Source organism: Olea europaea, chromosome 11, assembly GCF_002742605.1.
Source record: "Olea europaea var. sylvestris chromosome 11, O_europaea_v1, whole genome shotgun sequence".
In the NCBI taxonomy this organism is placed as follows: Eukaryota; Viridiplantae; Streptophyta; class Magnoliopsida; order Lamiales; family Oleaceae; genus Olea; species Olea europaea.
Genome location: NC_036247.1, coordinates 25,561,113 through 25,574,580, shown reverse-complemented (window position 1 = coordinate 25,574,580; position 13,468 = coordinate 25,561,113). Strand labels below are relative to the sequence as shown.

At 33.0% G+C, this 13,468-nt stretch overlaps 2 protein-coding genes across 3 annotated transcripts; both read left to right on the top strand.

The window, feature by feature from the left end:
- The first annotated feature begins 33 nt into the window (after positions 1–33).
- Positions 34–4,599, top strand: LOC111403859 (DNA-directed RNA polymerase I subunit 1-like). The gene is made up of 5 exons (XM_023032494.1): positions 34–263; positions 384–724; positions 2,127–2,267; positions 2,867–3,638; positions 3,843–4,599. Exons 2-5 carry the CDS (start codon positions 531–533, stop codon positions 4,455–4,457), a joined length of 1,722 nt encoding a protein of 573 aa, XP_022888262.1. The 5' UTR covers positions 34–263; positions 384–530; the 3' UTR covers positions 4,458–4,599.
- Positions 4,600–9,426: 4,827 nt separating this feature from the next.
- On the top strand, positions 9,427–13,040 carry LOC111403858 (small nuclear ribonucleoprotein E-like). Of its 2 annotated transcripts, none has more exons than XM_023032493.1 (2): positions 9,427–9,808; positions 12,791–13,040. In XM_023032493.1, the coding sequence occupies exon 1, from the start codon at positions 9,506–9,508 to the stop codon at positions 9,770–9,772; it is 267 nt and encodes an 88-aa protein (XP_022888261.1). In that variant the 5' UTR covers positions 9,427–9,505; the 3' UTR covers positions 9,773–9,808; positions 12,791–13,040. The 2 variants fall into 2 exon arrangements, with proteins under 2 accessions (XP_022888261.1, XP_022888260.1); XM_023032492.1 differs by having other exon boundaries at positions 9,430–9,781.
- The last annotated feature ends 428 nt before the right edge of the window (positions 13,041–13,468 follow it).

The following is a 13,468-nucleotide window of genomic DNA, read 5'->3' as shown; positions in this document are numbered from 1 at the left end:
GCGGATTATTGTTCTCCATAGCCTTCTGGTTAAGATTTTTCTAACTGTCCGTTTTCTTGTACAGTTTGGTTGATACTGCAGTAAAAACATCTCGTAGTGGATATCTACAACGGTGCCTCATAAAAAATCTTGAGAGTCTGAAAGTTAGTTATGATTATACTGTCCGTGATGCAGATGGTTCAATAATTCAGTTTTATTACGGAGAAGATGGCGTTGATGTGCACTGCACAAGCTTTCTAAAAAATTTCAAGGCTCTAGCAGATGTAAGGACCTAGATTCTGTGTGATCTAATTAAAAGAATTGTCTATTTTTATCTCATTATTTTTTTTTATGTCATGCATACTGAATGATAAATAAGACATCCTCTCTTTAATGTTGTTCAGAATCAAGAAACTATTTGCCGAAAATTTCAGAACAAGCAAGAGTTCAATTCTTATATTGAAAAGTTGCCAGATTGTCTTGAAAGGGAAGCAAGGCACTTTATTTGTGACGCAAGAAAAGAGACAGCAGAAGTACAGAAACTGACTGAAATGGAGCACCTACTGAAAGGACGCAAGTCAAAAAAGAAGGAAAACCTATTAGAAGAAAGGAAGGCAACAGAGAAGGCACAAAATGAGTTTTTAGAATTGGTTGAGCAAAAATATCTGTCAAGTCTAGCACAGTCAGGAGAACCAGTTGGTGTCATTGCTGCTCAATCCATTGGTGAACCGTCAACACAGATGACGTAAGTTCATGCAATTCTCACTTCTCTGTTCTCACAATAAGCACTTGCTGTTTTCAAAAAAATAAGAATAAAAATAAGCACTTGCCATTGTTCTTCCTGGTATTTTTAATTTGGAATACATATCCATCATAAAGTTTGTATATTTGAGGGTTTATTTGAACCTTCCATCTCAATGTTTCTCTATACTTTATACTTGGGGTTGTTTCCAAATATTACATTTCTCGAATAATATAGAACATGGAGAACTTATGATGCTGTAGTTTACTTTTAAAAGAAAAAGAAATAGAAATAGAAAAAGATTTGACCCATAAAGAAAAGACGGGGTAAGACAAAGGTCCAATTGGCTAAATAAAGCATGCCAAATGCTATTCCTTCGAGTAATTCGTATGCTTTCAAGAGGTAGTCATGGATGCCAAAATGGTATTATACTTTGATGCTCGGATTCTTCGAAATGGTTCGAGTACCTTTGTTGAACACGATACGACATGGGTATGAGATATGTGTTGGATCTTTCTAGTTGCAACTGGACGCTTCTTCTTTCTTCGTCATTTTTTTTCTTTTCTCTTTCCTTCTTGTTACTGCTCTTTAGAAACCTAGTGCTGCCTCCGAGATGGTGGAGAAAGGCGACGGTGTTAGGTTTTCTCTTCTTCTTCTTTCTTTTTTCTCTCTCTTTCCTTCTTTTCCCTTCTATATCGATGGTCTAGGGTTTTATTTGTCTAAAATGAAAATGGGTTCTATATAGTGCTCCAATAAGTCCAAATTACAATCAAGTTCCTCATTTTTTATTTTATATAACATTTAGTAATTAACTTTTCATAATTGAAAACTAAATTCCAATATTCTATTTTATTCGTCTTAATCCCTTATTCAATGCTCATTTCCTTCTTTGTGACAATTGATTTTGGTCTATTTAAAATGGGTTATTTCACTTGTACATTAAGAAATGTATATCAAGGTGTTCACCCCTTCACATGGAGGGAGATGGACACCTTTATGTCCACCTCGATGTACATTAAGTATAATCCATTTGTAATAACATCTTTGGTTAGTAAAAAAATTGAAACTTGAAAGACGTATCTACGTATCCGTATTCGAAATTTTTACTCTTTTTAGCCATGTCTTTGTATCCTATATTTTAGAAAATAAAAGATTCAACACTTAAATACGTACCCGTATCCAAGTCTGAACATCATAGGTACTGTATGCAAATATCTCTTATTGAAGATAACAATGCCCCAGTTAAGCACTATCTGTTCTGTGATTATATAGTTACATGTTTTTCGAGAATACATTCTTTAATGTGTTCTTATCTTTACTGTTAACAATAAATTTTCTCCTTTATTTACACTATACTGTAACATCAAAATAGCCATGTCTGATTAGATGCTTGTATCTTTTTCAGACTAAACACTTTCCATCTTGCCGGCCGTGGGGAAATGAATGTTACCCTTGGTATTCCTCGTCTGCAGGAGATTTTGATGACTGCATCAGACACTATCAAGACTCCCATTTTAACATGCCCATTCATACGATACAGATCTAAGTGAGTTCTATTATATGTCCATCTTTGCAGTGATAGGGTTTCATTACCAGTATTAGGAGCATGTTTGGCTAAGCTTAAACAAGTTCCTGTTAAGAAACACTCTCTTCAAACATCTCTGGATAGTGTTTTTTTCCCCTTTCCTAAGTAAAAAAAAGTTACTATTGTTAAGTAAGTAACTTATTTCTAATTTTGCCTAAGTAAAAAATATATTTATTATAAAATTTACTTATTTACTTGTATGTCAATTGTGCCCTGGTTCGCTGGTTCTTCAGTTCCATGCTCCACAGGCCAATTTTTGCTCCGTGTTGAGTAATTGATAGGGCTGGCTTGCTTGTATTCCCTCCACCACAAAAAGGAAAAGGCTTGATTTCGGCACTGAAATTAAGAGATCACAATATTCGCACTGCTATTTCCCTGATTTATTTATTTATTCATTCCCTTTTTACATAAGGAAGAAGTAAACTTACCTTTAGAGGACAGTCAACACACGGTTCATTTATCCCCTTATCTTTCACGATAAATTGGATAGACTCAGAAAAAAATAGCATTTTTCTGGAGTGCATGCAAGAATAAATTGATAACTTTGTCTATAATTGCAGGCCTGATGTTATGTCTCTTATTGCGCATATGAAGAAAGTATGTATAGCGGATTTGGCAGAGAGCATGGAAGTTGAACTCTCAATTAATGACCAGCAAGTGGCTAGAATCTACAAGCTGAAAATGAAATTGAAAGCAACTGAATTTGTGTCATTAAAAGACCTACATGCAACTCTCAGATCCACGTTCTTAAGGGGATTGGAGGAGGCAATAGAAAATCACGTGGTGTTCCTATCCAGAATTAGTGGAATTAGAAATTTCACGTTGAGTTCACCGTCAGAGACGTTAAATGAAGCTGACAATAATTCTACAGTTGGATCACTAGAAGAAGACATGGACGATGATATGGATGCTGATGGTGTTGAAAGGGGAGAGGATCTAGGTTCAGATGCACAAAAGAGAAAACAACAATCTACGGACGAGATGGATTATGATGATGGTTCTGATTCCTCTGAAGATGAACCTGATGAAGGTGAGTTATCTTCTGAACTTGAAGAACAAACTGATCAAGATCATCTCGAGGAGGTTGAGAGTAGGAAGGATGAGGAAACTGACTTAGATGACGATGAAGCTTCTAATATGCAAAATGATAATGAAATGAAGTCAGAGTCTAAATCAAGTCGGGGTGGCGTCAAATCAACGGCTAAAAATAAAAGATCAGGAGAAGAATCTTCGGACAAGAAACCGCGCAGGGCAATCTACATTGCAGTTAGAGGATTGCATTTCGAAGTCCACTTTAAATTTACAATGGAACCTCATTTGTTACTTGCTCAGGTATATCTTGACCGTTCAATCCTTTCTCTCTATGCAATGCATTTAGTGAATAACAGGGTACTTCTGGGTAGGACTATGCAGAATAATAAACAAAATTTAGCTTGTTTTTCTTCTTTAATACATGTTTAGTAGTATCTAATCCTCGTTACCAAACTTGCTTGTAGCTAATATGCTAAATGAGAATTTCGTAAAACTAATTTACAGATTGCTCAGAAGACTGCAAAGAAAGTATATATCAAGAGCTCCGGCAAGATCAGTCATTGTAAAATGGTAAAATATGATGCAGATGAAAAATCAGTTATTTGGGACGACGATAACAAGCCAAGAAAGTCCACTGTTAAGGATTTGCAGACAAGCAACGAAGACCTTGATTATTGGGCAATGAAGGCATCAGGAGTCGATTTCAAGTCATTCTGGGAAATGCAAGACGACCTCGATATGAGCCGTTTGTACTCCAACAATATTGATGCTATGTTGGAGACCTATGGGGTAGAAGCTGCTCGAGCTACTATCATAAGAGAGGTGAAGCAAGTTTTTGATATTTACGGAGTAAAGATTGACTATCGACATTTGAGTTTAATCGCGGATTACATGACCCATACGGGGGGTTACCGACCAATGACCAGACACGGAAGCATTGCTGAGTCATTGTCACCGTTTCTTAAGATGTCGTTCGAAACAGCCTCAAAGTTCATTGTAGAAGCAGCTTCTCATGGGATGACCGACAACTTGGAGACACCATCTTCTAGGATTTGCGTTGGCTTGCCTGTAAAGATGGGTACAGGTGGTTTTGACATCATGCAGGAATTGGAAGTATGATGTATAGTAATTTAAGAATTTTGTTACTACCATTTGTTGTTGTTTCCACTGTTCGTGTTTGGTCTTTATTCCTTCTCTCGTAAATGTAAAACCTTTGGTGACATCTAGCAAAAAGAATGAAGAATGCTTTTACTTCTCATCATTAGGGATTGAGATTTTTTTCATCCCTTACGAAGATACAACTACGAGCGAGATATTCATTTTCTAAGAATTTTTTTATAATCTCTCTCTCATTTTTGGTCTAGAAGTAAATATATTATAAATCAATTTGGTCTAGAAGTAAATATATTATAAATCATTCGCATTTAATTGTTTCTTGACCATTGGTGAGGCTGTCGATCAGATTTCAAATGCAAGTCAATTAGGTGCGTTTGATTGTCAATATTTTCTATGAAAAATGGAATTTTTTTTTTCCGTTCAAATTCTTCCTTGATATTTTTTCCGTGGAAAACATTTTCCCACTTTTGGTTACGTGATCATATGTTTCCCAAAATCAAGGAAAATATATTTTTTAGGAGGAATAAGATTTTATTTTTCAGAGAATTCGCTACCTTCCTCTCTTTAATAAAAAATGGACAAATATAATATTTTTTAAGTTGAAAATTAAATTAAACAAACACATTTAATTTATAATTTTCATACAAATAAATTTTAGACAATTAAATTGCCTTGAATTTATTTTATTTCTTGCAATAAAACTCACTCTTAATTATTTCTTTCCTCATTTTTCTCACTTACAGTTGCACAGATCTTTTCCTACCTCCAAACAATTGAAATGGTGAAATCTCAATTTTTGCCCCTAATTGGTTTGGATTAAAATCTAAACTTAATTTAAGTCAAAGTCGAACAATCAATATTGATAATATCTTTTAAGGATCCTACAATTTTTTAACCATACATTTCAAAAATTTCTATTACAATCTGCTAAAAAAATAATTTTAATCTCCACCTTTTATCTTTCAACAAAAGAAATCTCAATAATTTGAATACAATTTTACCAAATTTGTTGCATCATAATCAAGTTTACAGTTTCATATCACTGTATCTTCATCGATTACATTGTATTACCTAAGTTCGATTCCTTCACTAAATGAATCATCCTTCCCATCATAGTTCGAAGATATTTGATAGAAATTATTTTCCAGTGTGGATTTCGTTTCTGAGTGCAACTAATAGAAGCATATTTCATCAAATCCAATCTTTGATCAATGGATTTTGTACGGCTACATAATTTTGAATATGTTACTACCAATTTTGTAAAATATTTATTGGGGATTAACAATTGTCTTGTAATTCAATGTGACATCAGCATCTTGCTGAATATATGTGGCTTCTCCAACCTCAATTCATGGTGACATCAATTTATACATTGCTTATTTATAATCAACGGATTTATTTATAATTACGTTGTGTGATTGTTGTGAAAAATGTTCACTTTGTGACCTCATTTTATCGGACAATTATTCGTGACATATTTGTGACTATTTCCTATGTAGAATATATTTAGGATGCGACAATTGAAAGTGGAAGTTCATATAGCACAATTATGGTGGATTTGTAAGGTGTGTGACTGAAACGTGTTATCTAAGAACTGTGTGAAATATGAGAGAGAAGATGCCGATGACATGCTTATCAAATTTATTCGAGGATTGTGGATCTTTATGTGAGTTATATGATTACAAATTGGTAGTTATACGAATTAAATTATATCAGATAAATAGTGTTGACAACAACAGTGACTAGTATAGCAGCTATGTCATCAATTTAGTAGTTTATAATTAGGCTATGTATCGTAGCACCTGTGTATGTAGTACGTGTGTGACAATTTGCGATAGTTCATGTATTGACGAAATAGTTGTGACTTACTATTGTTTTTGGTATTTTTGTAGCAATTGATTGATCATGTTTTCCTGTTGTGTGGAATCTATTGTGGAAGATGATTGCAATTATATCAAATTTGTTGACATGATAGTATCAAAATTGGGGTTAGATTCTAGGGAGCTCGTAATTACATTGTAATATATGTTGAATAAGATGTTGCCTCTAGTCAGGATATTGAGACGAAAGTAATCATTTGATTATGACCTATAAGTTTGTGTTATTATGACTTAAATTCACGTAAATGTGACTATCTATAGTTTATGTATTATATATATTTGAATAATATGAACAAAATCATCTGATTTTGGAGAAACTAGTATTTCGTACGTTGAATTTTGACTATGATCTATTGATTTGTAAGACGGAAAAATACATGAGCTCTAAACACATCATCAACAAAATATCACATTCTTCCAAAAAAAAAAAAAAAAAAAAATGGAAAATCTTTTTAATGGGTATCAAACAGGGGCCCGATCTAATTTTTGTGCTGTTAATTTAGAAGGAAAGAACTAAAAGTGCTTTCGCATCTATGCTTGACCATTTATAGGGTCTGAGAAAAAGGATATAATGTTACTCATAGGATTAAAGACCTGTTTGATGTAAACTTTTTGAGAATTGATTTTATGAGAAGTGACATTTTTAGAGAATATGGTTAAAAAGTAAGGAAAATTTATGGGTCTGTATGCAAAATTGTATTATTGGAAGTATGTTTGAAAATGAGTTTGAAAGAAACTAAACTGAATAGGATCTAAATTGGTTGGAAACAAAAATAATTAGTTAACAAAAAATTAAACGAAATAATGTTAAATAGTTATACAAAAATCACAAAATTAACTTTTAAAAGTTAAGAGTCACTTTTTTATTAAAACAAGACATTTAATGCCATTTTTATTAAAAGTGATATTTCCAACTAAAAAAATGATTGAAATCAAGAAGGTGATAGAAAAAAGTGACAAAATTAAGCACTCGTTTGGCCCTCATTTTTTGAAATGAAAATGGGTGGAACAATATTTTTTTTGAAAAATGAGTAGTTGAAAATGAATGAAGGGTTTTCGATTATATGTAATATTATTTTATGGAAGATTATATGATTAAAAATAAAAGAGAGAAAAATGAAAAAAATTTAATGGGGCCCAAACGGGCAGATTAAAAAAGTGACAAACACTCAAAAAGTGACAAAATTTTAAAAAAGAGACATTAAAAAAAAAAGTGATACAAATTCAAAAAAAAGTGATATAAAATCAGAGAATTAACAAATCATAATCCACGATTCTCAATATAACCAAATTATCCAATAAATTTACAACTGATGAACAAATAAAAACTTTTGAACTAACAACTTGAACAATACAATTATAATCCAAAAATTTAAATACAACCAAGTTTCTAATAAGCTACCAACTAATGAAATTGATGACTAAATTAAGATGTAAACGTCAATAAATTGTATAAACACTCAACACTGTAAAAGTGACAAACACTTAGAGGGTGTTTGGTAGATATTTTTATGTAAAAATGCATTTTTGAATAGTAAATTGATGAAAAATGTGTGGTTGAAAAATAAGGAAAAGTTTTTGATTTACGTGTAATATTATTTTAATAAAGAATGTGTGGTTGAAAAGAAGAGAGAGAAAAATGCATTTTCAAAAAAAATGAGTACCAAACAGGCTCTTATAAAAGTGACGTAAATTAAAAAAAAAAAGTGACAAAATCTCAAAAAGTAACAAAATATCAATCAAAACCTTAAATTATATATTTTATATAAATTCATAGTTCATCCTTAGCTGAATTTGGATATTCTGTTTCAGACTTTGGCAAAACATTGGAATCAATTCAAATAAAGTGACAAAAAAGTGACATTACCATCGTCTCTCCTTTTTCTCCTTCACCACCAAACATTTTAAGCACCAACAAACCACATCTTACTAATCTCTACTATATAATGAATCTCTAAATACACAAAACTCGAATGCCATAACACCTTAGAAAGTGATATCATGACATATCATTCAACGATTCTTAGTGGTACCGAAAACAGTGTTATTATTAAAACGAATAACGTTTGAAACCATAAAAGCTTGCGAATATTGAAAATCCCAATTGTATGTTACTACTGGGAAGTGGTGGAAGAAGCCCTTTCAGAACTCACCTGCATCAACAATTCATCTAAATGAATTAATATACAATACAGTGCATCTATCACAGTGTGTGCGTGCGTGTATGTGTGAGTGTGAGAGTGAGAGTGAGAGTGAGAGAGAGAGAGACTAAATATGGCGATTTGAGCAACTTCTAATAATTTCTCGGATGCACTTCCAAAAGACCATCGACTTCTTCTCAACCATTTACCAAAATATTCCACGTTCTCTATCGAATAGCATTAAAGTTACAAAATTAGCCTTTATCAACTATGATTGAGTAAGAATTTTGATATTTCATCAAAATTAGACATTTACCTGAACACAAGACACAGTGAGGTAAAAGATTCTAAATGTTCACTGCACCATCAAGCCAAAAATTGGAAATCAAAAATGAAAAACCTTGCAATCTAGAGAAGCCATCATTCGCTCACCCTTTCGAATTTTAAACGCTAGCTTTCAGCCACTAGTGGCATCACGTGGTCCAAAAAACTCGATTTTCTCTTCATCGCCTTCTATTCACTTTCTTCTGTCACAATTCGAGTTTATAATCAGTGGTGTCACATGGGTGAAGCCTTTAATAGGTGGATGAATCACCTTCTTCTTATGGGTGAAACTGTTGCTTCTTCGCGTTGATGAATTGTGGGTTTTGGAGATGTTTATAATTTCTCTCTGTCCCAATTGGTTTTGGGGTTTTCGGGAGACTATAGGATGTAATTATTATTGTCATTAGGGGTTGTAATTTTTTTAAATGTATAAATCTAATTTATTATTGTTTTAGAGTAGTAGGCCTAATTTGCCCTTCTTTAATTTTTCCAACTTAAAAAGAATAGAATGGACCAGTCTCGTTAGATTTTAGGACTAACTACTTGGGTCATGATGGGCCCACTCACATTGATATTGCCCCGTTTTCGGCCCAAATAGAGCATATAAATTGAACACTAGCAACTTTTGCTAGGGTTACACTGCTTTTCTGTGTTGCATTGGAAGGAAAGAAATTTTTTGGCGCCGGAGCTCCCAAATTCAGCAGCCATGGCGAGCACAAAAGTCCAGAGGATTATGACTCAACCAATTAACCTCATCTTCCGGTTCCTCCAGAGCAAAGCTCGTATTCAGATTTGGCTTTTCGAGCAGAAGGATGCGAGGATCGAAGGCCGCATCATTGGCTTTGATGAATACATGAATTTGGTTCTGGATGATGCTGAGGAGGTCAACGTCAAGAAGAATAGCAGAAAGCAACTTGGTAGAATCCTTCTAAAAGGAGATAATATAACGTTGATGATGAATACGGGGAAATGATGCTAAAAGGTAACTTCATCTTCTCCGTAAAACTAGCTGACAAAACTCATCGGTCAAAATTATATTTTCTGCGTGAGACTTGCCTAAAATGAGAATTACTAAAATTATTGTGTGATTTTGTGCTTTACCCCATTTTCTGAGTATTTTTAATAAGAAATATTGCCTAGAATTGTTAACAAGTTTTTCCGAATCCTTAGTTGCATAACTTGCTGCGAATATTAGTGTTACTGATTGTTTCGATATGATGAGATATATAGTAGATAATAATGGTTTATCTATCTTCCATGTGGTGATTTAGTCTTAAGCTTGCATTTTTGTTGGTTTATACAGACTTCATTATTCTGCGTGAAGCTGTTGATAACATGCCTAGTTAGAATACTGAAGCTTTTGTATGGGTTTTTGCTTCCAATTAAATCTTTTTCTTCTGGCGCCCTTAATTTTAAGTGAGAATTATTGAGAAATTGTTGTTGGTGAGTTCTTGTACTCGGTCCAATCATGGGGTGCAAAACTGCAAATAATAACGTGGTCATCTAGATAAAGTATATGAGGCGTGTGAGTGATAAAAAAACAGATAGATGCTTAAGCAAGCAAAATAATGGCTTGAAAGAACTTCGGTTTAAAGGTAGGTAAAAATGCAACTCTACATCTTTTTGGTCATTTTTTTTAACACTATATGATATTGATGCACAAGGATAATTCAAGATTGTGCATTCATTATGAATCTTTGGGAAAAAGTGATTGGAAACTAATGGAGCTTGAATTGACAGTTTCAATGAATTACCGAGTAGAATGAGAAATGCAGTTTTGGCGATGTAGGAAGATTGGAAGAGACTCAGTTTAACATTCTTGATCTGTTGGTGAATTGAGGTTGCAAACAGATGTTTGATATTCAATATTGTGCCCTTTTCTGTCTACCATTCTCCTAAAACTCTTTTTTTCTTTAAAAAAAAAAATAATTAGTTATTTTCAACTACACATTCTTAGAATAAAATATTTTGTACATAAGGTTTTATTTTATTTATTCTTTTTTTAAGAGTTTTCGGAGAATGGTAGACAGAAATAAACTCAACATTTCTAACCACAGTCTGCAAAAAAATCACTATTTGGAAACTCATTTTCTCAAAAAAAAAAAAAAAAAAAAAAAAAAAAAAAAATTTTTAAAAAAAAAAAAAAAAAAAAAAAAAAAAAAAAAAGAAAGAAAATCTTTTTAATGGGTATCAAACAGGGGCTCGATCTAATTCTCGTGCTGTAAATTTAGAAGGAAAGAAATAAAAATGTTTTCGCATCTATGGTTGACCATTTATAGGGTCTGAGAAAAAGTATATAATGTTACTCATAGGATTAAAGACCGGTTTGATGTAAACTTTTTGAGAATTGATTTTATGAAAAGTGACTTTTTTAGAGAATATGGTTAAAAAGTAAGGAAAATTTATGGGTCTATGCAAAATTATATTATTGGAAGTATGTTTGAAAATGAGTTTGAAAGAAACTAAACTAAATAGGACCTAAATTGGTTGGATACATGGCGTGGGATTTTTCTCGACCACCTAGTATTAGCTAAATTAGGACAGTATTGAAATGTGGTTATTAAGAGCATATCCGATAGTGGTATAAAATTGAGTGTAAATTGATGTCTCAAAAATTACTTTTGCATTCTCATTTACATCTCAGTAGATCTAAATCCAAGTTTTGCTCTAATGGGAAAATTTAAATCTACTTTGCCTCGTGGGTGTAAAAAAAGATGTAAATTTATATATTTTTTTTACATTTTCTACTGGAGAATACAATCTGTATCTCCTTTGTATCTCTCCATTGGAGAGGTTTCTTGTCACTTTGGAGATCTAAATCTCTATTTTACATCTATCTTTACCCAACCATTGGAGATGCTCTAAGAAACAGTGTATACCAATATTTATGGGAAAAGGTTATGGTATGTACCAAAAGCATTTGCAAAATAAAACAGAATCAGGTGGTTTGGATTTTTTTATTATCCTCGTCATTTACCAGTCTTGCCAAGGTCTCGGTTCTAATCAGTATCATTTTTCTGTTTTACTTGGTCAGCTGAGTAAATCTTAAAGTGTTCAACATCAAAGTAGAATACTTTCTTTCTATATTTGAATTTCTTCATTACCTACACTTTTCAAGTTGAAAAGATTTATGCACTTTGGCCATCACTATATGTTTGATCTTGGAACTAACAGAACTCAGTTCACTGCAACTTTCAGAGTTGTGGCATTATTGAGCTTTGTAGGAAATGAATGGTTGATAGTTAGTTTCATTTTCTTATAAATGCAGTGTCGATATGTTTATGAGCATAGACCTTTAATTCAAAGTCCAAATATTTACAGTTTCGTACCTGTCAAGGACTTCAGTGTTGTATGTCACCAAAAACATATATTCCTGCTGAACTAATCAAAAGAAATAAGTACATTGCAAGGGACCAAGAATGTATCCAACAATTATATATGTTTCTTTTGGGATGAATATTTAGGTGTCCCCAGCAACTATATATAGACTTGTAATTAGAAAGAAAAATACGAAGATGTTGAGGTCATGTCTCTTGGTGAACAATGAGATCCAACATTATTTCTTTACGTATCTGTACTACTTTCTAACATTTTGTACTAGTGATCTGGAAATGCCCTTTTTCACATTTCTTCAATTTTTTTGATGGGGACATTTCCGTAATTCATTCTGTAAAAAGTTATGAAAACTTCCTTTTTTTTCAACAATTACGGCTGCTTCCTTGTTACAATGTACAACGGTTGGAAAAATGCTAAAAATCTGCAAAAAAGAGTCAGACAGGGTCTCACACATGAGACACTTATCCTCCAATCCATGCTTTTCCTACTACTTGATTGTTACCAGATTAGGTCAATCCCTAGTTAAGTGTGTGTCTAACTATTTATTGATGGTGGATACAAAATTGACAAAATTGCAGTAATGGCTATTTTACCCTGTCCGTGATAGTGATTTATACTGATTCTGACTTTTGGTTGCCTGCTCTTATTCCTGCAGATTAAAAATGCAATAGGTGAAATCCAGAGGCGACTGGCTAGTAATGTGTACCTCAGATTTCTGGCAGCGAGTTTGTATGAGAATGCCTTGTTTAGTTAAATTCTATTTTAAACAACTTTATCCGGTATTTTAATTGTATCTCATCACTGTTTCTCAGTCGAGCCTTCTCTGTATACATTTGTGTCTTGTTCAATGAACTGCTAGCTAGCACTTGAAAATAGGAATGAGGTAAACTGTTTCTTATTTTTTACATGTCTCTACATGTTGAAACTAATCGTGAGAGGAGTTTTTTGGTTTGCTCCTAAGGAAGATGAATCGCATTACTAAGAACAAGGTCAGATATTACATGATAGAGAGAGATTTCAGTTGGGTTTTCAAGATGACATTAGATTTAAGGCTGTTTATGGTTGCTTGGTATTGTGTCTCAACCTATCCCTGTCAGGTACAGCTTTAGGCGAAATTTCATTCATATATGATATTTTTTCGTTCTTTCAAATTTTAATTTGACGAGGACAAGCACTATCTATATCTGGTTAACTTAACGTTTGCATATGATGCCTTAGTCGAAGATAAGTTCTCTTGAATGACCCGTAAGAATATGGGTGTAACCTAAGACGAGTATGGGATTTGACAGTTTTATAAGGACATGAAATGATGAATGTATCTGAATAATATTAA

Excerpts from the sequence above, each read along its gene's own strand:
- LOC111403859 (XM_023032494.1), top strand. The coding sequence starts at position 531 with ATGGAGCACCTACTGAAAGGACGCAAGTCAAAAAAGAAGGAAAACCTA. Across the intron at positions 725-2,126 it reads GAACCGTCAACACAGATGAC|ACTAAACACTTTCCATCTTG; the intron begins GTAAGTTCATGC and ends TATCTTTTTCAG. Across the intron at positions 2,268-2,866 it reads TTCATACGATACAGATCTAA|GCCTGATGTTATGTCTCTTA; the intron begins GTGAGTTCTATT and ends CTATAATTGCAG.
- LOC111403858 (XM_023032493.1), top strand. The coding sequence starts at position 9,506 with ATGGCGAGCACAAAAGTCCAGAGGATTATGACTCAACCAATTAACCTC.